The sequence below is a fragment of the Sclerotinia sclerotiorum genome, genomic scaffold (assembly GCF_000146945.2).
Source record: "Sclerotinia sclerotiorum 1980 UF-70 scaffold_23 genomic scaffold, whole genome shotgun sequence".
Classification (NCBI taxonomy): domain Eukaryota; kingdom Fungi; phylum Ascomycota; class Leotiomycetes; order Helotiales; family Sclerotiniaceae; genus Sclerotinia; species Sclerotinia sclerotiorum.
This window is the reverse complement of record NW_001820813.1, coordinates 618,073-635,838: the sequence shown is the minus strand read 5'-3', so window position 1 is coordinate 635,838 and position 17,766 is coordinate 618,073. Positions and strand designations below refer to the sequence as shown.

General features: G+C 42.0%; 10 protein-coding genes across 10 annotated transcripts; 4 read left to right on the top strand and 6 right to left on the bottom strand.

Annotated features, from left to right (window-relative positions):
- Nucleotides 1-482: 482 nt before the first annotated feature.
- SS1G_13173 (hypothetical protein) lies at nucleotides 483-2,907 on the bottom strand (the record flags this gene model as incomplete). The annotated part of the gene is made up of 7 exons (XM_001586030.1): nucleotides 483-727; nucleotides 779-1,204; nucleotides 1,324-1,800; nucleotides 1,928-2,114; nucleotides 2,164-2,519; nucleotides 2,583-2,648; nucleotides 2,721-2,907. 7 exons carry the CDS (start codon nucleotides 2,905-2,907, stop codon nucleotides 483-485), a joined length of 1,944 nt encoding a protein of 647 aa, XP_001586080.1.
- A 3,510-nt stretch (nucleotides 2,908-6,417) lies between these two features.
- Nucleotides 6,418-6,684, bottom strand: SS1G_13172 (hypothetical protein; the record flags this gene model as incomplete). Its single annotated transcript, XM_001586029.1, has 2 exons — nucleotides 6,418-6,545; nucleotides 6,600-6,684. 2 exons carry the CDS (start codon nucleotides 6,682-6,684, stop codon nucleotides 6,418-6,420), a joined length of 213 nt encoding a protein of 70 aa, XP_001586079.1.
- An 810-nt stretch (nucleotides 6,685-7,494) lies between these two features.
- SS1G_13171 (predicted protein) lies at nucleotides 7,495-7,596 on the bottom strand (the record flags this gene model as incomplete). The annotated part of the gene is made up of 1 exon (XM_001586028.1): nucleotides 7,495-7,596. The coding sequence occupies one exon, from the start codon at nucleotides 7,594-7,596 to the stop codon at nucleotides 7,495-7,497; it is 102 nt and encodes a 33-aa protein (XP_001586078.1).
- Nucleotides 7,597-8,362: 766 nt separating this feature from the next.
- Nucleotides 8,363-9,719, top strand: SS1G_13170 (hypothetical protein; the record flags this gene model as incomplete). The annotated part of the gene is made up of 3 exons (XM_001586027.1): nucleotides 8,363-8,841; nucleotides 8,895-9,520; nucleotides 9,601-9,719. The coding sequence occupies 3 exons, from the start codon at nucleotides 8,363-8,365 to the stop codon at nucleotides 9,717-9,719; spliced, it is 1,224 nt and encodes a 407-aa protein (XP_001586077.1).
- Nucleotides 9,720-10,228: 509 nt separating this feature from the next.
- Nucleotides 10,229-11,622, bottom strand: SS1G_13169 (hypothetical protein; the record flags this gene model as incomplete). Its single annotated transcript, XM_001586026.1, has 4 exons — nucleotides 10,229-10,388; nucleotides 10,670-10,757; nucleotides 10,928-11,435; nucleotides 11,503-11,622. 4 exons carry the CDS (start codon nucleotides 11,620-11,622, stop codon nucleotides 10,229-10,231), a joined length of 876 nt encoding a protein of 291 aa, XP_001586076.1.
- A 562-nt stretch (nucleotides 11,623-12,184) lies between these two features.
- On the top strand, nucleotides 12,185-12,801 carry SS1G_13168 (hypothetical protein; the record flags this gene model as incomplete). Its single annotated transcript, XM_001586025.1, has 3 exons — nucleotides 12,185-12,212; nucleotides 12,276-12,659; nucleotides 12,785-12,801. 3 exons carry the CDS (start codon nucleotides 12,185-12,187, stop codon nucleotides 12,799-12,801), a joined length of 429 nt encoding a protein of 142 aa, XP_001586075.1.
- A 262-nt stretch (nucleotides 12,802-13,063) lies between these two features.
- SS1G_13167 (hypothetical protein) lies at nucleotides 13,064-13,573 on the bottom strand (the record flags this gene model as incomplete). Its single annotated transcript, XM_001586024.1, has 3 exons — nucleotides 13,064-13,346; nucleotides 13,402-13,499; nucleotides 13,550-13,573. 3 exons carry the CDS (start codon nucleotides 13,571-13,573, stop codon nucleotides 13,064-13,066), a joined length of 405 nt encoding a protein of 134 aa, XP_001586074.1.
- A 625-nt stretch (nucleotides 13,574-14,198) lies between these two features.
- On the bottom strand, nucleotides 14,199-15,853 carry SS1G_13166 (hypothetical protein; the record flags this gene model as incomplete). Its single annotated transcript, XM_001586023.1, has 2 exons — nucleotides 14,199-15,703; nucleotides 15,784-15,853. 2 exons carry the CDS (start codon nucleotides 15,851-15,853, stop codon nucleotides 14,199-14,201), a joined length of 1,575 nt encoding a protein of 524 aa, XP_001586073.1.
- A 66-nt stretch (nucleotides 15,854-15,919) lies between these two features.
- On the top strand, nucleotides 15,920-16,057 carry SS1G_13165 (predicted protein; the record flags this gene model as incomplete). Its single annotated transcript, XM_001586022.1, has 1 exon — nucleotides 15,920-16,057. One exon carries the CDS (start codon nucleotides 15,920-15,922, stop codon nucleotides 16,055-16,057), a length of 138 nt encoding a protein of 45 aa, XP_001586072.1.
- Nucleotides 16,058-16,868: 811 nt separating this feature from the next.
- SS1G_13164 (hypothetical protein) lies at nucleotides 16,869-17,731 on the top strand (the record flags this gene model as incomplete). The annotated part of the gene is made up of 3 exons (XM_001586021.1): nucleotides 16,869-17,049; nucleotides 17,113-17,291; nucleotides 17,360-17,731. 3 exons carry the CDS (start codon nucleotides 16,869-16,871, stop codon nucleotides 17,729-17,731), a joined length of 732 nt encoding a protein of 243 aa, XP_001586071.1.
- Nucleotides 17,732-17,766: the final 35 nt, after the last annotated feature.

The following is a 17,766-nucleotide window of genomic DNA, read 5'->3' as shown; positions in this document are numbered from 1 at the left end:
AGATAGGTGCCGAAAGACCGGAGTCGTCTTATCATTCTTTATTATATAAAATCATAATTGCTATATCGGCCGGGCTGTCTAGCCATCGATTTTAGATCATGATTTCTATTTTCAGCCATAAAACAAGGTCATTTTGATAATTGTGGTGCCGCAAAGGTGCACACAGCAAGCGTCGGCAATGCAGGCTAAATTCCGTAACTTCTGTGGATTATTTCATCCAGTTCTATGTTAGTCATGCGAATTTTCACACGATAGGTAGGGCAGTGTTACAGTGATTTTACCCTGGAATTCACGTAGTTGTAGCACGGAAAATGAAGCATTTTCACGGTTAAATGCCATTGAATACAGCTCTAGATGGCAAAAATCTCGGTGGTGTGTGATATTGGGAAAATGGGTTAAATGAAGGAATGCACCGCTACACAACCAACTCCCAAGGACCATCATCCAGCCCTATGTTTCACAATTTTCCTCCCAGATGTGCCCTAGATGTCTTCGTCATTGTCGTCATCGTCCTCTTCACTATCCTCGGAGTCTGGTGAAAGTGCCCTGAGGTGTCCAAATCTTCTGGTCGCTCTCGTACGACTCTCGTGAAGGTGGGGATCAGGTTGTAATTTCGCATCCACCCTCCACCCCATTTTAGGCTCCGCTTCATCATCTTCAGCACCCTCATTCCAAGAATGGGTTGTGACGGTGCCCTGCTCTACACCATAACCGTTCCACGCGGATGCTGGAAGTGGTTAGCTTAAAGAAAAAGTACCATTAGAAACAGGGGGCCCACCAGCTATCATCGGAGCAGTAGGGTGCCAACTAGCATCTCTAACCACAGTCTTCCAACTTGGGTTATTTACTTCGTCCAGATCATTGTGCCATCCACCATGCCATCCTCCATGCCATTGGTCAGAAGGAGGTGGCCTTGTGTTCTTTGTTGCTTGGAAAACGTCGACCTTGCCCGCGAGCGTTGCATCCATGTTCCATATGTAGACCTTACCGTCCTCACTTCCCGAGTAGACATATCTTGAATTGGTACTTCCCGATGGAGAGAAATGACATCTTATCAAAGTTCGCATTACTTTGTGACCTCTGAATGTGACCAAAGAATTATCATTCTCATCGTGGTACCAATCATCTTCGTCATAAGCTCCCCATCGATAATCAAAGTTTGACCCAGGTCGACGTCCATTCGCCCTAATGTTTGAAAATTGAGCTGAACTCATGACCATACGTAAGTCCCACAGCTTCATGCTCTGATCCTTGCCATTACTGAGGATATAACCTGAATCATTTCAGTGTGCTGATCTCGGATATTCAGGGATGGAAACTTACGACCGTCTCCTTTGCTATCGAGATACGTTAATCCCTCGATGTGACCAATGAATGCACCCGCCTCTCGACTATCACTCATACTCCTTGTATCCCATACCTTGATGGTTGTATCATCTGATCCAGAATAAAGAATATGAGGCGACGATTTATCGGCAAAACATACCGCATTGACATCTTCCTCATGTCCAAAAATCCTATGCAGCGGGCGGCGGCTTTCTATGTCGTATACAACAATAGAGCCACCTGTAGTTCCAGCAACAAGCTCACGTCCATCACCAGAAAACCGTATCGACCAAATACCAAATGAACCCCGTCGTTCGAACCTGGGGTTTTGTGCAGTTCTAGGTTCGCCGAGCTCCAGGTTATAAGGATCTCCCATGTCATTTGGATCTGTCGGAGCGAGACAAACCGTGCTCCGTATGGAGGTATAGGCAAGATATTTGTTGTCAGGGCTCAGCGAAGCATCAGTAAGGGTCCCTACTAGCCGTTAACTCTCGAAATACGTGCCGTATGGGGACACTTGGGAAAAATCAAAGGTAGTAACAGGATAATCGATTGTTTGAAAAGCAATCTACCCACCCAGACATAAGAAGTCTGTACTTACACTGTCCATAAGGATAGACGACAGTCTTGTAATATCGCCAGTTGTAAGGATTTGATGTATCATACATGCGGACTTTAAAATCCTTGGTCACGGCGAAGAAGAAGTTGCCATCATCCGAAAATTGACCTGAATATACGGGATCATCGTAATTGATTATGGTATCTGCATTGGAGGATGGTAACATTTCCTGCGGTTTTGTCAGCATATTGCCTAGTAATCTGCCTCGTGCTGCTTACTTGTGCCATCACTCTCCTATTTATCCCTTGGTTTACGAAGTTCCCCGATGCGATTTCACGATCTAATATTCTTCTAGTCAAGCGTTTTCGCCTCCTGACCTGATTATCTGTGCCTACACTTTGATCATATTTGCCTGGACTTTGAGCATCGTTGGATCCAAAATCACCCGAAGCCATCAGTTCCTTTCCAACAACACTCGGCACTTTCGGGAACCTGTTTGGATCTAGCATGCTTCTCCTTCGTCTTCGTGGCCACAGCGCAAGCTCGTCCTCGTCAAAGTCGGCAGAAAAACGTATGATACTCCGAACATCGGGGTTGGCAGCTAACACACGTAGAAGGTATTGTGTTCGTGTAGCTAAATGGAACCGAAGTATAAGCCAGATGGTTTGGAGCAAGGTGAAGGATGTGTAAGGCTCACCGTGATTGGCTGCGGTTGCACCTTCGTCTTCATCGTCTTCATCGTCCTCAATCTCAAGTTGCACATCTGAAGGACGAGCGGAGTATCAGCAAAGGTTTCTTGGGAGATTTTGAAAAATAGTGATTGGCATGAACCTACCAAAACCAGTTTCACCAGTTTCACCATCATCGTCATCATCATCATCCTCGGCATCCTCCTCCATATCCTCATTTTGATCCTCGTCGTCTGTATCTTCAAGGGCAACTTCTAAATCATCTCCTGGCTCATTTCCGGCTGTTGAGCTATCTGACGGAAAGGCTCCCGGTACGTTTCTCCGAGAAGCCATTGAATGTGATAAAGGACGAGTGTATCAGTGGCTGCTCTTCCAATGCATGTTTGAGGCGAAATGATGAGTCGTACTTGTGAAATACTACTATTCCTGGCAGAGAACAACCCAGGTGACAAAGAAATAGGTATGATACTGCACTACTTGATGCACTTTAAGTGTAGTTGATCGATGGATGTAGATGACCGAGTGATTATTGCTGGTAGATTTGGACTAAATCATTTAGATGAGTACAAGTAATTTGTAGAAATTTGAATATACTATAGATGTAGCAAAATTGAAGCTCACTATTATATAATACCTAGTATGTATTGGTTGGTATAGGAGGGGAAGTAGGATGTATGCATGTATGGATGTATGTAAGTGTAAGATTATTGATGGTGTGGTGATATCATGAAAGGTGGGGCTTTATCAGTGGGGTACTCGAGTACCTAGGATGTAGGGATGTATGAATAAAGTCCGATCCTTATCAGTAGGTAACCTCGGAACTTTAACGTGGTTTATCAGTATGTGCACCATATCAGCATGTGCACCATATCAGCATGTGCACCACTTTTACCTCAATTATTATCTTTCCACTTCAATACGCGATTTATCAACAATCTATAATGCAATCGAATAATAAAGAAGCTCAAATACTCTTAGCTATCGAAGCTATTTGAAAAGATAAAAAATTAAGTATTCGGAAGGTTGCAAAGCTATATAATATATCACATACAACACTTATTCGCAAAATGAATAATTTAACCCCTTATATGGAATTTCGATCAAAAAGTCATAATTTGATTGATTTGGAAGAGGAAGTACTTATTCAATATATACTCGATATAGATGAGAGAGGATTTAGTCCTCGAATAAATAATATAAAAGATATAACGAATTATATACTCGAAATGTAGTGTTACGCCGGGTAACAAGAAGACGCTCACATGCTACCAATATCATGTGACTGACTCAGTGAGGATCAGCTGTGACGCCTCACACCTCCGGGTCACGTGGCATGCCCCGTTTGTATTTAATCATAGGAAAACTCTCTACTCTTGTTTTCCTTCTTCTTTTCTCCTTAGCTTAGTATTTTCTAATACAAGATACTTTACCCAGTATTCTTGAGTGTGACATCAGCAAGCTCAGTACTGAGCCATACTGATCCTACTGATCAGCTAGAACACAAAGGTCTATATAATCAAGATGGATTTCCTTTGTATAGAGCTTCATGTTCAAGATTAATCATTTAGTATATCCTACTATTAGTTACAAATTATATATTATTATTATTATTATTTAAATCCTTGCTTGATACCTAATTATAAACTACCTCGAGAGCCTAGAGCACTTCCACGTGATTTAGACGGCAAACCTCGTAACATGTAGGATGTGAAGAAGATTGGAAAGCTCTAGGCTCATCGCTTTGTGAAACGATATATAGAATTAAAGATATATTTTAATTGTGTTTATAATTTTCGAAGAACTCTCTGCGAAGATTCAAAGCTTATTGAAAGATGATTTTGATTGATATCGAATATACAGGTCAAATATAGTATTCTGGACTACGATTTCTACAACTTTGATGAGACAGGTTTTATAATAGAACAAATTGTAACGATACTGTACTGGAGGCAGCGGCTGCCTGAGGTTTCGTCTGGTTGGTAGTTGTGGGTTAAGGCTTTATCACTAGTCTTCATTTGGAAGTGAAGTCGTTATTAGATCAAGTAAAATGTAGGTAAACTAATTGATAACTAAATTGAGCATGAAGTTCCTAAACTATAAAACTACTTTGATTATATATTGAATAATAAAAGAGGTCTTTAGGAGCTTTCTGATTCCTTAAGACTCCTTATTATACGATTTCTGATAATGTATGTGTATACGATCTTCAGGTGACCAAGATCATATACTAATTCGATGAAATCTGATCGTGTTTGCATACGGCCTAAGCTCTCCTAATTAATCAGTTTGCTACCATCGTAACACCATCAATCCTAATGGTGAATCGTGACAGAAACACGTTATATCTATTCAAAAAATATTTTTCTAAAAATAATATAATTAAATTTTAAATTTTTTACTTTTATTATTAATAAAATATATTAAATTATTGAAGATATTGTCACGATCACCATTAGGATTAGTGTCCTGGGATGAAAAGAAATCACGTGACAAGGAGCCCTGAGGAGCCAGAAAGCTCCTGAAGGCTCCCTTTATCGTTCATTATATAGTCAGAATAGTTTCATAGTTTAGGAGCTTCGTGCTCAACTTAGTTATCAATTAGTTTACCTACATTCTACTTGATCTAGTAACGAATTCACTTCCAAGTGAATACCAGTGATAAAGCCTTAACCTACAATTACCAACCAGACGAAACCTCAGGCAGCCGCTGCCTCCAGTACAGTACCGTTACAGTACCTTAGGCAGCCACTGCCTCCAGTACAGTATCGTTACAGATATATATTTTGTCACACTCAAGAATACTGAGTAAAGTATCTTATATTAGAAAATACTAAGCTAAGGAGAAAAGAAGAAGGAAAACAAGAGTAGAGAGTTTTCTTGTGATTAAATACAAACGGGGCATGCCACGTGACCCGAAGGTGTGAGGCGTCACATATTTATATAATTAAAATTATTTTTTAAATTTTATAAATATACTTTATTATAATATTTTATTTTTTTATATATTTTTTATTAAATAAAATGAAAATTACATTTTTTTCTTTATTATTTTTTATTATTTTTATTATTTTTATTATTTTTATTATTTTTATTATATTTATTATTTTTATTATTTTTATTATTTTTATTATTTTTATTATTTTTATTTTTTAATATTATTTTTTAATATTTATTTTTGTATAGAAATTTATATTTTAATCATTTTTAATAAAACTCATTTATATTATATTTATATCTATATATTCCAGACTTATGGTTTTTAAGACTTCCAATCTTAGGGCTATATTTAATTCCAAGGGGTATGGATATCAAGAATCAATGTCTGCCGTCCCCTTCTCTTACAAACATAAGAGTAAATAGGTATATGGATGCGGGTGGTACAACCATAATCATAGCTAGGTACCTGGGTACATAGTGTTTCCTAATTCGGAAACCGAACTATCACTTTGGAATTATGTAAAGCGCCCATCGATTCTCCACTCTCACTCTCATTCAACAATATGCGGTAGAAAAAGTCTCATAATAATATACCACGATTCTTTTGGCAATGCGCTGGATATCATTTTGTGTAATCGCAGGCAATTTTGCACGTGCAACACCAATTTTTCCAGATGCAGGCAATTCCAAGAACAGTAATTGCCCACCAATGCCAAATATAATACATCCTTAGATTTCGTGAAACTCCATCCATTATACGCCAACATCTTGTCCATCTTTCCCCTCTTGCCAATCATGCCCATACTGCTTCGTCTCGCCTTCGCTCGAATCAGTGCTACGCTTTCTTCCCAATGAACAGCCACATCACTGGGTTTGAGGAATCATTATCCATTGTCCATCGCCCAACTACGCGCCACCGACCAATATGTTGTTGAGTGGTATATGAATCAATTTCACGATATATCCGACGGCGCCCATGATGACAAATCCCATAGCGACAGCTCGGGCGATGTTGATGAACTCGCGACGATCAGCTATAATGTGTTAATATGGAGGTGCTTTTAAGAACGGCAGATGAGGATTCTTACGCTTTGTGCATTTATTGATGAATTGAGTACCGTCTTTGATAAAGTCTTTTGGGACATCCATAAACTCCTGAATTTGGTCTGCCATGTTTGGTTTGTGAAAAAGTTGAGGTGAAGAGATGAGGAGGTATGAAGGACAGGACCAGATCGGATTTGATCCTTGATATAACTCTTTTTTCGAATGAAGCTTTGATAAGAGAACTTAAGTTGCAGTTCAAGTTCTCAATGTCCCTTATATTGAAAGTGTTTGATTGACAGGATTATGTTGTGAATGAATGTGAAGTTGTAGCAGTAGTGGTGGTATTGGCATTAGGTAGTTGAATTTCGAAGAAGCCAGATAAGGTAGCCTCTAGAAATTAAGCATGTTAATTGATCCAATAAGAATGATGGAAAAGTGAAGGCTAGCTAGTAGTATCTGCTTACTAATGCTTGCTACTTGGTGTAGAATGTTGATCCTCAGGCCAATAATGAGCCCCGCTTATCTAAGCTACTTGGGCTAGCCAGGGGACAGCAACTAGACCAAAATAGCAAAGAGCCCTACGCTGGGCATTGACTGATAGCTGCTCAGCGGCGCGCGAGCGAAAGAAACAACAGATGGAGAAGAAGAAATGAAAGAAAGAAATTCTACGAGAAAGTACAACTTCCTTTCTATTCATATCAGTATCGTTGTCGTCGTCACCATCGCCATCGCCCATCACCATTGACGTTCGATATATTACAACCGCTTTCTTCCTTGATTTACTACTTTTATACTCTTCTAAATCATCAATCTTTCCTCTATTCCTTCGGATACCAACCTACCAACCTATCTACCTTCGACATCAACATCAACCATTCCCTAGAATTTTAGCTCAGCGCAATATCGCGACCAATATTTTAAATACTACACGGAATTATCTCAACCATAAGTCCTCTCCAATCCAATCAACTTAACAATATAAGCATAGATCTTTCTCGACTTCACAGTCGATTTTACCTCCGCAGAACGCAAGTGACACATTTTTCGACTTGCAGTTGTTCTGTACTGCTGCACCTCAGGTTGTCACGAAAGACACGAATTGCGAAGCTTCACATCGACTGGAGAATTTGGTCGCATTCAGTCGAGCGCCATCTTCTCTTCATCTTGGCCTCCAACAATTACCTCTGTTTTCGGAAATTTAATAAATAAATAAATAAATACTCGACGTGGAGGGCTTTTGAAGGAAGACGGAATTGTACAGCAAGGCTTCGGTTATTCTGTACTGCTGCTTTTCATGAACAAGGAATTTGGACAACTGACATCTTCACTTCTGCTTTTCAATTTCAGGCTGGATCGCGTTTTTCTTGCCTCGCCTCTTTCTTCCAATATCTCAGCATAGGCTGTTGATCAATCTGTTGGGCTTCTTTACATCAGAAATCTAAAGAGACTGCAAGCACAGAGCTTCGTCTTTCATCTCCATTCTGTCTGCAGTTGCCAAAGAAGGCTCTCGGACTTTGACCTCATTTGTTGGCAATATCCTCCAGGTTTAAGGAGTGTACGTATTCATTAAATTCTATCCCATGTATTTCGAACTCTACTTCCAATGCTACACACGCGTTGAACTTTACCATCTAATGGCCCTTCTGTTTTCACGCGCTGATCCTGTTGCTATCTTTTCACAGAATCCAATTTCCTGTGGTATAACATCAACCCAAAACTGTTCATAAGCAATACAAGACATCATTTTTCAGCCAAGATTCACCCTTCATTTAAAATTTAAGGTACCTTGTGTGTACATTTAGACACCATGGCTGACGACGAGTTCGACATTGACATCTATGGAGATACCAACGCTGAACAGGATGCAGTGTTCAAAAGAGATGACGAAGGTGATGTCAAGATTGATGGTGTTGAAGCTTCCATCGTCCCAGTTGCCGAGACTAATGGTAAACACGAAGACCAAGACGACGATTACGTAGATATTAAGGTTAGTAATGAGAAGGATAAACTCATTGAAGGCCATCAGAAAATAAAGAGTACCGACGAGTCAGGGCAAGATCTTCTCAACATACCCAAACAGGCCCCTCAACAACAAGGAGTAAAAAGAAAGGAGGGCTCCGATGATCGTCCAATCGATCAAGGAGCGACTACGGCCTTGCTCATATCCGAGTTGCATTGGTGGAATACCGATGATGATGTCCGGGGTTGGATTAATCAGGCTCAGGTGGAAGATGAGCTGAAGGAAATGACTTTTTCTGAACATAAAGTCAATGGAAAAAGCAAGGGGTATTCTACCATACACCAAAGTCTTAAAATGCCGAACCTCCACTGACTTTAAGCACAGACAAGCCTACGTGGAATTTACGTCCCAACAAGCTGCAACTGCAGCCGAAACGAAAGATTGACGCTTTCGGCGAAGGTCAACAATATGTCAAGAAGCAGACAGTTACATACCACAATCCAAATGTCAATCCATTCCGTACTTTACCCAAGGACGCGCCTGCCCGTGCCACTAAAGAAGGCCAAAATAGCCGATCGAGCTCGGGGCCAGGAGGTTACAACAGTGAGCGGGGCAGTCACAGTACAGGTAACTTTAGTGGTAATTTCCGTGGTCGTGGTGGTGGTTACAACTCTTCTCGTGGAGGTATGAACAGCAACATGAATCAAGGCAACTTCAACCGCAACTTCTCCGGGGCAGGAGGATCTATGAGTGGCGGGTTTAATTCTTCAATGGGTGGAGGATTTCAGGGAAATCCCATGGGAAGTCAGTTTGGCGGATTTAACCGTGGAGGAATGATGGGTGGCATGCGCGGTGGACCTGGAAGTATGAGAGGAGGTCGAGGGGGAATGGCAAACGGTATGATGGGAGCGATGCCTATGGGAGGGATGCCAATGGGCGGCATGGGAGGGATGGGTATGCCTATGAATATGGGAAACATGGCACAGATGGGAGGGGGAATGCAAGGTACGTACAGGAGCTTTCTTACTGAGTGATCACAAGTACTACATAGAGATATCACGTTCATGACTGACTTTAAAAATCAGGTGGGAACGGTTTTCAACCTATGCAACCACATTTTAATCCTGCGTTTTTCCAACAAAACCAAAATGCTGGTGGCGATTGGCAAAATCCCCACGGCGCCAAAAGACCGAGACCAGAATGAGGTAGATTCAACGTTGAGTATTACATTTCATGATTACACCTCGAAATACGCAAAACTGGAGAATGGAAAGGGCGTTGGCATTGGGGTTATGGCATATTTGACATTTGGAATAATGAGCACTTTCAGTTCTTGACTGTATTTCGAAATAAAGCTTGTACCATAGAAGTGCGACTTACGCGATGGATGTATTCTGAGCTGTCAGATAATTGCTTTCTTTTAACTATTCATTTCTTGTTCACTCTCACAGTTTCTTCGATCTCTTAAGCAACGCCCTCCGGGAGTTAGCAATGCTCTCCCTTCTCGAAGCGCATTTGGTTGAGTATTTAGTGTCTAAAGCAGTGCATCGTGCTGTTTTAGTGAGACAGAAATCATCAGATTGACTGATAAGCGGACTTGCTATAAATACCATTGTCGTAGTTGGATAGACCAGTAATCGAATAGACGTTGGAAGGCGACAAAAATAACATAGGAATGACATATCTTGAAATTAAAGGAGACCGAGGAGATCATCATATAATCGCAGTGAGCTTGGTGAGCTTCAGCATTTTATTCGATTCAAGGCCCCTTCCAACAGCATAACAAGCTGTTTTGAGCGTCCATTCAACGTATCTCTCTGGCCATTCAGCCCTGCGCGTGTTTTGTTTATCCTCTGAATTGTTTCCATGACGTCTGCCTTGCCAGCGATTAGTACTTGGAACAAAACTTTGTCCGCCGCCTCCTGAGAAACTTCTTCGCCTTCCAATCCCTGCACGAATCTTTTCCATCTTCCTAATGGTAGACAGAGAATCCTTAGGACTACCTGCGTGCGATAACAAATGGTGTCTCGATCCAGGAGGTAGTTACCAAGAAACCCCATTTCTTTGAGGTTTTCTTTTTGGTCTGGATTCAGCAAAGGTGTTATCCATGGATCCAAGGTTACCTCGTCCCACCGGTTTTTATCTAGTATGAACCCGTACTCGATGAGTAAGAAATCGTTGTTGTGACTTCCGTATGAAATATGCACTTCGGAACCTTCCTTTATCGGCTGTGAGGCCGTAACTAGAAAGTTAGGGGTTAGTGACGGTTGATGATGAGAGCTTAGGCGTACATCTTCATTGAAGGTGCAAGGTATATATATATATATATGTGTGTGTATAACATGAAATCAGAAGGAGACCGGCGGTAAAGATTATAAGGAAGTGAAACACTAAAGGAATCATTTTGCTCACGTGTGTAGCCAGCGCGACTAAGGGTCGCATTAACCGTGGGTTGTGAACTATGGTTCATGTAGTCTGCGAATGGGTTCAACGCAAGGCGATCCTCCTTCGGTGGTTGGAGTTTAGAGGATTTGATAGTTGGTGAGAGATAATAAAATGTTCTACTGTTGACAATACTATAGTTGTACATGAATTCATCGTACGATATTGGTGGTTCCGGGAACGCTTTACAGATAACTGTCCAGGCGGAGCCGATCTTCTCTTTCTGCACTTTCAGGAGAGTTTGCGCTGAGTATGGAAGAAGCTCCGATAACGAGGGATCCCAAAACAAGGGCATGGAGCTATGCATGTCTTGTTTGGAAGGAAGGGCGGCTTTCCATTCTGGCCCGAGCAGAGAATCCAAGGTCAGAGCCAGAAGCGCATGAACATTTACATTTGGTGCCAACCCGGAATACTGAGAAGGCACATCTGTAGATTTACGAAGCACCTTTATGGGCACCCGCACCAGAGTATCGCCTATCTATTATAGATTAGCAAGCACAGGAATATTCGAAAAGAGGTATAACAATCCATTGCAGCTCTTGTACCTCGAAATTCTTGTTCGCAACCAGTCCCAAACCCTTTCCTGGAAATCGGAACGGCGAGACTCCATCGATGATGGCGCCATGATCAACAGCCCATTTTGTAAACTCTTCATGTACTTGCATGTCTATGTTCGCACTATTAGAGGACGGAGAATCTGCTTGTTGCAGGAGATCGGAATGCGTGCTATGAGATTGATTCATTATGTGAATATTTTCCCACCAGCTTTACCTAGAACTACTAGATATAGGCATTCACTCACGGAAATATCCGTATTTCGAGATCAATCATACCTTCTTAACTCAAGTGTCATTCATTCATTGTGCCCAAGTACGGACTAGTAAGTTGCAGAATTAAACTCTTCTACTAGTGCTGCTTTTGCCGAGAGCTCTCCCGATGAAAGGGCGGCAGGTAATGCAATTGAAGCTCTCGTTACAATTCAACATCTATGCCCTCAACATCTAGAAGGCACAATATATTTTGGGAAACATTCGAAGTATGTCTCTGTCTCTGTCTCCAGGTCTATATACCCAGGCAGCCCGTCTGCCCAGGGAACTACTTACTGTCTGCTCAATAACTATAGCTACAAGAAGCTTCAGTGTACTTCATCGTCCAACTCCAAATTATCCCGGCCATGTACCACTTACTTCCATTGAGCGAAGTGGTTTGGCTGTAGGCTCAGCAATTATGGCATTCTTCAACCCTTATCGTGCAGGTATGAATTAAATAATTGTAGTATACATTTGGTCACAACTAATTGGTGAATTAGATCTCATAGCTGCTTGCGGAGAAGCAACCGCAACACCATATTTCATTTACCGTCTCCGTGATGCCATGCTTTCTTCTCCCACAGGCCGACGTATCTTACGCGATCGCCCTCGCATATCTTCTAAAACACTTTCCATGCAACATCTCCGGACACTCCCCACGAACGCCGTAGGCCGCTGCTACGCAGATTGGTTAGACCGTGAAGGAGTCTCGCCTGATACACGAGATTCAGTAAAATACATTGATGATGAAGAATGTGCATATGTTATGCAGCGATATCGCGAATGCCATGATTTCTACCACGCTATAACGGGATTACCTATTGTGCGGGAAGGCGAAGTGGCGCTCAAGGCCTTTGAGTTTGCCAATACTCTGTTGCCCATGACGGGCTTGAGTATGTTTGCTGTGATGTCCTTGAAGCCAGCAGAGAGGAGGAGATTCTTCACGATTTATGCACCTTGGGCGTTAACGAATGGCTTGAAAGCAGATGAGCTTATTAATGTCTATTGGGAGGAGCAGTTGGAAAGGAGTGTTGAAGAATTGAGAGAGGAGTTAGGCATTGAGAAGCCGCTCGACCTTAGAGAGATTAGGCGGGCGGAGAAGGAGAGGAAAAAGGCTCAAAAAGCAACTTGAGGAAGACTTGATACCATAGTAATTTGATGCCATAGTAGTAAAGGTTTCCCTAACACTCGCAATATTAACTCCTATTCCTCGGAGGGCCAAGATTGTCCCAGCATTTTAGATTCCATTCTTGGAATATCTGCCCGCTGAATCATTCCCAAATTTCCCAACCACAAACTATAAATCCAAAAGATCATCATCATCCCAAGCGCCCTTCCTCCTGGTAACCACAATCTTTTCTTCTTTCTCTTGGGCTTCGGATACACTGCTCAACAAATCCTTCAATTGTTCTTCCGTAATCTTCTGTCTCAACTGACCCGACCTCGCCAACATAATCAAACGATTTTCAACATCAACAGCTCTGGACTCTTTCACAAGTCTAATGCGACCTAGACGATCTGCAGCTTCGGGTTCGAGGATCTGTGTCAGGATAGATTGACGAGCCGCTTCTTCTTGCTGCCTGTTGCACAAAACATTAGTGAATTAATTTATATGTACGGGAGCATAAAGCGCACTGTCTGCCCTCGTCTTGTCCTCCGCTGCCACCTGCCGCGCCTGGTCGACCACCACCTCCGCCTTGGGATTTCAGTTGCTCAAGTCGAGCTTTTCTGATCTGAAGAACAATTAATTTTGAATCATGGCAAGTTTCTTTTTATGACCCACTTGTGCTAAATCGTCGTCTTCCATATTTAAGGTCGTGATTGTGTGATTTTTGTTTATTTCTGGTCGAAGAAAATGAGGGGTGTTGGTTGTGCTTTGCGGTAATCAGCCTTGTGGTAGTTTTGGTGGTTCTACTGCAACCCCAAAAGTTTGGCGAAGGCCCATGATTACCCCTCGTTGAGCTAAAAAGACTATCAGTGATACATCACAATAGTGAATGGCCATGGGTGACTGGGTGAATGAATGCTATTACTCGAGTACCTTCCATCCTCTTATTATATAGGTGAATGCTAACATATTATGACTTTAACCTCAGTCAATTAAAAGGTTGGTTGAATTTTGATCGAATATCTCTGACAAGCATTCATTCGGTTGCTGCCACTTTCCTAACCCTTTAACCTCCTCGCCGCATCATCACAGTAGCATAAAGTAGCCGCATTCGAGTATTAAAACATGTAAGAGAGGCATATGTGCAATCTTCATTGATCTATAACCTATAATCTACAGCGTCACTTTGACAGGTGACTCAGCCATATCAGATATCTAAGACGTACTATACAGGTGCTGCTAATTCTAACATAAACATACATTTATACACAGTAATACATAACCAGACCCCGGCCCACCATTCCATCTTGTCTATGCATCCCATTTATCTCCGATCAACCACCGGTATGTGTGAATTCATCTCTCTGGATTTCATGGCTTGTTTTGCTTTCACCATACTTATAACTAGCTCATTTGAGGTAAAGGGAATCTCCAACTCTTTAGCTCGTCGAGCGAGGTAGCCATTGTAAAAGTCAATGTCCGTTCTCATCCCCTTCCTAACGTTGTGTAACATAGATGTCACATTTTCCCCGCTGCGAGCAAGCACAGATAATACCATGCTTGTTAGCCTGCGGTGTCCAAAACGTTTGTTAACGTTTGCGACTGTCGCGAGCTCTGGAAGGGTTTTCAAAACTTGCGAAATCTCATTTAAAAGGAACTTCATCGTCTGACTCGCTTGGAAATTGTATAAAAGGTGGTCGTTTGAGCAATCGAAGATGACAGACAACGGCCCAATGACGGAATTGACGGCTATGTATTCGAGATGAAAATTCATAAACTCAGGATAGTTTAAGCCTATGGCTTCAAGTTGAGGAGATCGATTTAGTACCATTAACAGGTATCTTGAAGATGGGGCCCAGTTGTTCAGGAGCTTCCTATCTGTGCTTTCAGACAATAGTCCATCAGCGGAGGCATTGTTGTTAGTTGTGGGAATGGTAAGCTTTAGCTGTCCCTGCGTAGTTTGAGCCACGGTCCATAGTTGGTCTGTTGCAAACAATCCATGAGATAAATTACCAAGCATGTAATGAGGACGATCTGGCAAATTTGGGAAAACATGTTTGTTAACATCCTCGATAACACCTGCTCCATGTTGCACAAAACATATCGTTGAATTGGGGCGGAGACGATGCTTTATTGACGTGAGTGCCGCCACAGTTTTGTCCCCGTTCGTAGTGATGATCAGGTTGTCTATCACATCCTCAGTGTATCCAAATCTGTGCTTGATGGTACCGGTTTCTGAATCAGGCCCAGGAATATTGAAATTTGCGGATAGTTCAACATTAAAACCTGATTGTTCCCTTATGATTCCATCCTTGAACACCCTCAGAACTTGTTGGCTTTGATGCCATTGTTGAATTAACAGTGGTCGATGCATCAGTAAAGTAACAGGCGGCGGACAATCCATTCCAGCAAGGTTATATGCAATGAATTGCCCAATGGGCCCTGTCCCTAGGACATGGACGGTGCGTGATATAGACCTGTCCTCTCGGTGAGTTGAATATTGAGATGGTAGTTTGTAATGAACGTTGGCTTGTTGAATTGACTGCAAATTTTCTTGACCATTCTGGTAAGAAGGCATTGCAGGTGACTCCTGACCGGTCAATTCCACAGCTGTGACCGGATAGTATGAAGAAGACGAGGTTTCAGAGCCAACCTCAGAGACCTGAGGATTCGCAGGCTCTGCTAAGTCAAAGTTATTCCGTAGCTGTCCTGGCGACAATTTCATGTCAGCCTCCCATCTCAAACGGTAATCCGAGCTGGCAGATTCGATCAATGATGCATTATTTTCTTCTTCACTGCACGAGTACAGTTCCTGTTCATCCTGCAGGGCTATATCCATAGTATATGCATGATCATTGGGCATAATATGTTTGTGTCTCCCTTCTTGATTCGTGATGTCGTCGTCCGACCATCCATCGCTTGCATTGAGTCCATTGCTACTATTCGCATAACTCCTAAAAGGTCCGCTGGTGGTGGCATCTCTCTCTGAACCCCAGATGCATGACAAGCTGGCATGCAATCCTACTTTCCGCCTCGGCCACCAGTATGTCTCGTTTTGCCTCGACCAAGTGCGAGTGGCCACCCGGCCCAAGGAACTGCTACCTGAGAGCCATCGACAATTTTGAGGGTTTTGAGCAAGCACCCGCCACAGCGGACGACCGCACCTTGGAAAAGACAGGATGAACACTCTCAATGGTTATTGAAATGAACTCATGGCAGACAAGCAGAAACAAGATGTCTACTCTGTCGTTATTGCAATCGTCTGCACTCGAAACCAAGGGAGTCAGATTTCACGTCTGTGTACACATCCGCAAAGGGAAAAAAGAGTAGGATTGTAACGGATAATGACGGAGGATAGAATTTTGTCGACTCTGTATGGGATGGGGCGAAAGTTATAGCTCCTTTTCAGTGGGGGCAATGAAGCTAAGTCGAGTATATTTGAGACTACGGCTTAGTATAAAATAAAACTAAATGAAGTCTATTCGCATATAATATGTAAACTCCGCATATGGACAAGATATAAGAGAAAGAGGAAGTGCGTAGATGTACGAATGGGAGGCGAATGTTGCGAGTTATATTGCAGAAAAGACTCAAGTAAATAATAAATATCATTCACGTTTCAAATATCCAAAATCGAGAAAAATGTTGATTAAGCACTTGAAAGAATATTTATCTTGACATCCCTGCAAGGCAATGTGTAATCCAATTGGAAGACGCCAATTTAAATGGAATTGATGCGGCCGCTTTCTTCCGGCCAGCTCCGGGATATTCCACTAAAATTTCTAAAAGAAAGGTTTAGCTCAGGTCATTGATACTTTTGGTTGAAAGGTCAAGAAAAGGTCAGGAAAGTTTCGAAAATTACGAATACGAATAACAAAAAACACAAATAGCAAGAGACAAGAGACAAGCAATCGTCAATACCAGTTCAACCAATTCAATCCATATCTACGACCACCACCTACATCGGCTACTACTTCAACATCCCAAATTCGCAATGGATCCTACTAAGATTTTGTCGTTACTCGAACAACTTGATGATGATATTGATGATATAGAAGATGCTGTTGCTCCTTTCATTCAAAAAACCATTCCGGAATTCGCAAGCAAGTTACCTTTGTTAGACAAGGCAAAACTTTATACTCTCGTCACATACGCTATTGAATCCATATTATTCTGTAGGCTTTCCCACCACTCATGTCGGTCGCACCCTGTACTTTTATACTAATTCATCCCATCAGCATACCTACGACTTAATGGTGTCAATGCTCGTGAACATTCCGTTTTCACTGAGCTTACGCGGATGAAGCAATACTTTGAGAAGATAAAACTTACCGAGAATCCTCCCGTCGCAGTCGCGTCAGATAGGAGTCTTAAATTAGCTAAAGGCGCCGCTGGAAGATTCATCAAGGCAGGACTAGTAAGATCATCTTATTCCTCTTCAATTGGATGGCCTGGGAATATATACTGACTTTGCTTATCTTATAGAGTGGAAATGATAAGTATGATTTGCAAAGAGCGGAGCAAATGGCGAAGGAGAGAGCCAAGTCTCATATCAGATTCGAGGAGCTATCAAAGAAAAGAAAAGGGAATGAAGAAACAACAACATCCAATAGTGCAAAATCAAAAACTTCAGATGAATCTGATGACTCCGATTCATCTTCTGACTCTTCCGATGAGCCTGACGCAATAGCACACAAGAGCAAAAAGTCAAAGACCGCGAAAGTAGCAGCACCAGTGGAGTCGATGGAGGATAGCTCTTCCACTTCCAACTCCAAATCCAAAAAGTCTAAGCGGGGAGCCCAGGAGAAGAAATCAAAGAGCAAGTTAAAGAAGGTCAAGAGCAAGAGCAAGAACTGAAACTTTCTGATAGTTGGGATATAAATATGAGATTA